This window comes from Lethenteron reissneri, chromosome 31 (genome assembly GCF_015708825.2).
Source record: "Lethenteron reissneri isolate LAM-NWPU_2019-01 chromosome 31, ASM1570882v1, whole genome shotgun sequence".
Taxonomy (NCBI): domain Eukaryota; kingdom Metazoa; phylum Chordata; class Hyperoartia; order Petromyzontiformes; family Petromyzontidae; genus Lethenteron; species Lethenteron reissneri.
Window position 1 is genome coordinate 7,131,611 of NC_083809.1, and position 6,097 is coordinate 7,137,707.

Here is a 6,097-nt window from a genome sequence, read left to right on the forward strand (position 1 = left end):
CAGCTGTCTGCAACCCCCTTCCCATTTTCCGTCATCATTGCTCACAGCACCTAGGGGCCCGGTCCACGTTACTTTCTTTCAAGGCCCCGTTCCCTACCCCTCCCCCTCCTCTCCTCCTCTTCCTTCTCCGGTGAACTTGACGTGCTCGCGGGCTCCCAGAGGCGAGCTGGTCTCAGTGGGGCCCGTGGGGAGCGTGCGAAATGGTGCGCCGCCGCCAGGCTCGCGCGAGGAGCTGCCCGGGCGAGCGCCTTTCGGGGACTCGCTGCGCGGGGAACGCCACCGAGACGAGGGCCTGTGGAGACACCACTGTCCCACCTTCAGGTGGGCCATCGTCGTTGGGCGCAGACACAAATTATTATTTTTGTTTGCCGGTAATGGGGTTTCTTTGCAGTGCCAAAGTCGTTAGTTGACCTTCAGCCCCGAACGGTAATTGTCACCTGTACGATACGGAGCACGGATCCCGCCAGAGTCGGGTTCCGGTTGTTATATCCGAGGTGCAACACCCAGTTCCCAGTCGCGTTGATTGATGTTCCAGCAACTCACAGATTCATTCCAATCACTCGCTCACTGGCGGTTCAGTCTCCTCCTTGTCACTCTTCTATTACTACTGCCGTAGTCACTCTTCTGTGGCTACTGCCCTAGTCACTCTTCCCATGAACTTCACCCATTCACGTCTCCACCGCTGCTGAAGACTCGATCCGCCACACTGACTGTTGCGTCTCACCCACACTGAGTTGATCCATCGCCGCACTGCGCGTCACAACAACAGCACACCCACCCACCCACTCCAGTTAGGCGACAAACGATAATTGTTTTCAAAATTGGACCATGACACTAACATAAGCCCCCCCCCCCCCCCCCTCTCTGGCGTGTCATTCATTTATATTATTCTTGTTGCTTTTGTTTTTTCAGCCACAGAATTTGACGCAGCGGTGAATGATTCCCAGTGTGGCGGAGGTAAGAGAAACAGTCCCGCAAAATGAGCGGAATCGCTGTGGAAAAAAACGTTGGCAACCCCACAAAAGCTCGCTGTCCACAAGCGAGGTCCGTCGTTGAGACCAAGATGGATTAAGATGCATCATGGGAAAAGCTCGTCGTTACGTTCATCGTGCAGCCATCGATTGTAGATTGTTCCTGTGAAGCTAGCAGGGGGTTATCTTAACGTATACATACGTAGGCTCTCAACGTTTTCAAGGATAACCTCTCAGACGCATTTGGATATTTTTTATTAGCCCTGCAGGGAAACTCTGCGCTGCAGTGTAATTAAATAGCTGGGGACTGCATCGGCATTGATGCAGAATGCAGTGTTTGTGTGTGACGGTTCAATGCATTCGTGCATTTCAGTGCCACAATTCGATTCAAGAAGAGAATTCCTTTTCTTATTTTTGCCGTGTCTCGTTTGTATTGTTCGTCGTTTGCTCTGTCTCGTTTATACAGCTTTGTTCGCTCTACTAGCCTAAACGTAACATCAGCATATATTTGTGGATAAATATTACACTTGTTTACCCAACGAGTCTTAAGGCTCTTCTTTTCCCAGAGGGTCCCAATTGAGTAATGTCTTCCAACATTTCTATAATAAAAAGTTTTGCTTTGGGTCAGATCGCGTAAATACAAAAGTGTGGCGATAAACCCGCCACTAGCCCAACACAGTCGATTAGCAAGAGTTTAAATTTCGATTTAAAGCTTTCGTGACTGCAGGGATTCATCTTCTTGGTTTATTCGTTAAAGTCACGTAGAATGGAAGTAATAAAATAAAACATAATAAAATAATTCTCACGACGTTTCGGCCACAACGCAAGCAGCAAGAGTTTGTCACGTAAACCAACAGGTGCCGATTAGTTCCTACATCAGCTGACCGGTGTGCAGGAGGGCAAACCCCCACAGCGCCTTTTGGCGTCATCTGGTCCAACCCATGTGAGACGAGGCTCTAAGGAAAGCTGTCTCGGGTGTGGACCAATCAACTTCAAGGACAGTGCATACATTATCAGAGTTATTTTCTTTTGTTTGTATTATGACTGCAGGTATTGCGGTCTATGCAAACATGACTCCTTGTAAAAAGGTGTCAGTTTTGTTGCCAGATAGAAGGGTAAAAAAACAATTATCAAACCCGGAGAGGCTCGCACGCGCCGTTGTTTCACGCCACGTGCCCGGTGCACTCCGTGCCACCGCTGCGCCAGGCTTCGGCACCGTGGAGCTCCTCGCCGTCGGCGCCGGCTGCGGCTTGGCCTCGGCGCTGCTCACGCTCGCGGCGCACGCCGTCTGGTCCGCTCTCCGCCCGGGGTGCCGGGGCGGCCACTCCGAGCCGGCGGGCGCGCACCCGCAGAAGAACCCGGCGCTGATGCGGACGATGTCGCGCGCAGGCAGGGCGGCGCGGGGCTCCTCAACGGCGTCGCCCTCCTCCTCGTCGTCCACGTCGTCCACCTCCTGCCGCTCGGCCGAAGTGCTCAAGGTGCGTGGGGTCGCGTGGCGATCGCTGTGGGCGACGTGAGGCTTAGGCCCCTGTTCTTAGCCACGGCTCGGCTCAGGCTTGGCTCCGGCTCTAAGCGAGCCGGCTCAAAGCCGTGCTTGACGCGAGCTGGTTTTGAGCATGGTGCCCAGGCGTGCTAGATCGTGTAGATAAAATGACAATTCTTAACTATAAACCTCTACCACCCGACAGAGAAAAATCTGATCAAAGTGCCTGATGACGCTGGTTGTAGTCTGCAGCGAAATCTCGCAGAAAATTGTCGAATAAACTTGACTTTCAGCGTTTCAACATTATACCTACACAACGATCTAATCCAAAATAAACGAATTTTTGAAACTGGCTTAAATAAGTTCACGGGAATAAATGTATCCCGACAATGTTTACAATTAAACAGGAAATCATTGTGTGCGTGCATGTGTGCTGGTGTTCTCACGTGAACGTGTGTGCACGTGTGTGTCTTCGTCAGTGCGTAAATGTGAAAGTTGTTGTATATGAATGCGCATTCATAGTTAGTGGTCACGGTGCTTTGTGCACTGCGCTATGAACCCTTCTGATAATGTCGGCGACGGGTGGTATCAGAACTTGTTCAAAGCCTCTCGTAAATTAACTCGGCCATATGTGAGTACCTAGTGCAGTTTGCAAACATCAGCACCGCAAACACAAAGGCGGCCGGGCACGGTACGAGCCACTCCATCTCTCAAACGGCACTTGCTCCAGCTTTCCGTATGGCTATAAGGAGGAATCTTTGTGACCGTTTGCACTCAGGCTCTCAACAAGTTAAACGCCGAAGCAGACGAGAAGGAGAGAGCATCATACGTGGAGCGTCATCACACCATGCAAGCCTTCACAGACGACTACCACTCCTGCACGAGCCTCTACCAGCAAAGCTGAAGCAATACACCAACTGTATCAACAACAGACTTGCTGACTGCCTGTCCAGTCTAGACGAGTGGCTGGCTTGCGTGATGGATAGTTGACAGGCTGACGTCCTATATGGATGACTGGCTGGCTATTTGGATAACTGGCAGTAGGGGCAGATCCCCAGTTGCCACTGTGATTACCCTGTGTCAATGGCCAATTTGGGAGGAAGAAGAAAAAAAAACAGTCCACAAAGCGGTGTACTCGTACTGGTTACGTTTGATATCTAGACGGGTGTCTGGATCCTAGTCACCTGCTGTGACTGAGAGGCAAGCAGTTCTGAATGTGGAAACAAAAAAGGCAGCTAATAACGTATATATTTGTTCCTCCTGGAAAATCAAACTGACGGAAGCACGTCGATGAAATGTCACTATTTAAAAGTAGCCCCCTTCCCCCCCCCCCCATGGCCATTGCCTGGCATGAGGTTTTTTTTTCTGACGATCGGAGCTCCAGAGGGACTTTGTTTTCTTTCTTAAACCTCACTACTGGAATTGTGGTCATAAAATATGTATATATATTTTTTTTTAAACTATATTGTAAATATTCTATCTTCTATTTTACCTTTTGTTTTTTGTAAATAGCAAAACTTACAAATTGTGGCATTTTCGTGTTTGTGTGTTTTTTTACACAACTGTTGGAGGGGAAAAGATTCACTGCCACCCAATCCCACCCCCAACCCTGGCGATTTTATGAATTTTCTTTAAACTCAAAATACTATTGGTTTTTATTACACTGTGGTGAATGTTGGGAGACATGATTACATTATATGTAAAATATATATATAATTTAAAGCCCTATGTCAATAAAAAAAATTGTTATTTAAACTATTTTTTTATTTTACAAGGTAAGCCCCACTGAGCTATGTAGCTATTTTTCAGAAGCGACCTGGCCACAAATAATAGCTCAACGAAGTGGCTTACCACGTGGAAATTTATAGCAGCCAAATAATCTAAACGCGTGTTGATTCTAAATGGGAAAAACCGGAGGACCCAGATAAAAATCCACACGACCACAATGCAAACTGCAAATATACAGACGTCGGGGTCGGGATCGGGATCGAACCGACGACCTCCTGTATACCTGGTGAGGTAGTTAACATCTCGCTACCGTGGCACCCAGTGCTGGATGAAGGCCTTCCAATGCCGTGTTGGTCATGGCGGTTGTTTGGCCATACTTTATCACGCTGAGTTGGTGCAGGTGGGAGATTCATTATTGCGTTGATATATCTGATGTTAGCCGTGGGCGGGAATCAAACTCTGGTTGTTGGATTCACAGTGCAATAAATAGATACGAATCGATTTTCTTTAAATATTTTGTTCGTGTGATTCAATGGACGCTTCGTGAGCTTAAGAATCAAATCAGTCGATTCATCATCGTTCCACTCCTCGCGGCTCGGCCGTGCATAATGAAAGTTTCAAATGTTGTGTGTGAAATGATGAAACCTGTTAGAGTACAACACCGCAGCGATGATTCACTATTATATAATATAATTGTGTATTTTTTTTTATTGTGGACATTTGTTTACCGATCATTTACATTAAACCGTTGCATTTTCCGTGCAAGGTTATAACAATGCAGTAGAAAATATCCGCTGTTATTGTCGATCACGTTTTTACAAGCACGATTCGTTGTTGTGTTTTCTGTGTAAAGAATGCATCATTAAAGTGTCCGGTGCATTATTTTACAACGTCTGTTATTTTGTCATCAGGGCTTCAATTCGACTGTGCGTCTCAAGCTCTTAACACACTTTGTTTGCTCACACACAGTGGTGTTAATTCCACATTCCTATGAAAGGTTTCAATAAAAATTTAACACCAAAACAAATTACAATACCCTGATGGGATGTTCTGTTAGTTCCTTTCAATAACAACAACAACGTACTTACGATAATTACGAGTGAAACCATAATATAATTTATCCAAGAAAGTATTGCTCCGTTTTTTTCCCAGGAGGGTCTTGCAAACTGGATGTTTGTCCGACACCTCTTTAAATGAGTATTTTACACGTAGAATGAACCCCAGAGTTCCTGGAGAAGATCCACACATACGACGCGAAAACACTCACAGGTCCGCACAGATGGGCTCATGATCCACTTGATGTACTGCCATACCCTGGACACCTCACTGTCCAGCGGGCTTGCCAGTTTCACAAATCTACATGGACCCACCAACCCTTCCCTCTAATATTTTGGATCACAGGCTTCGGCCGCAACGCTCGGCCACAGTGCTGTGCTTAGTCGAAAAAACTTGGCACATTCATCAATTATATAATATGTAAAAATACATACAAAAAATTGCGCTCTAAAGTGTTTTTTTCTTAATAAATTAAGTGGGGAAGTAATAAAATAATAAAAATAAAATATTATTTTATTACTTCCCTTCTACGTGACTTTACCGAAAGAACCAAGAAGATGAATCCCTGCAGTCACGAAAGCTTTAAATCGAAAAATAAATTAGGTGTTATTATGAAGGACCATTGCCCCAAAAGGTGGCCCATTCTATATATCAGCGGTCGGGAAGCTATGGCTCGCGAGCCATATATGGCTCTTCCAGTGACGGCATATGGCTCCCAGACAATTTTGAGTTGAAAAAATAATAATAAAAAAATCAGTACTATATGGCTCTCAATGAAATATATTTAGAAATATTTGGCTTTTATGGCTCTCCCAGTCAAAAAGATTCCCGACCCCTGCTATATATTGATGCAACTCTC

At 46.3% G+C, this 6,097-nt stretch overlaps 1 protein-coding gene across 1 annotated transcript in view; it reads left to right on the forward strand.

Annotated features, from left to right (window-relative positions):
- LOC133349740 (semaphorin-5B-like) overlaps window positions 1-5,064 on the forward strand; it is a 37,409-nt gene extending 32,345 nt beyond the window's left edge. The window contains 4 exon segments of the mRNA XM_061563453.1: window positions 160-321; window positions 913-957; window positions 2,178-2,449; window positions 3,233-5,064. Coding sequence (XP_061419437.1) covers window positions 160-321; window positions 913-957; window positions 2,178-2,449; window positions 3,233-3,358 — 605 coding nt within the window. The 3' untranslated portion in view covers window positions 3,359-5,064.
- The last annotated feature ends 1,033 nt before the right edge of the window (window positions 5,065-6,097 follow it).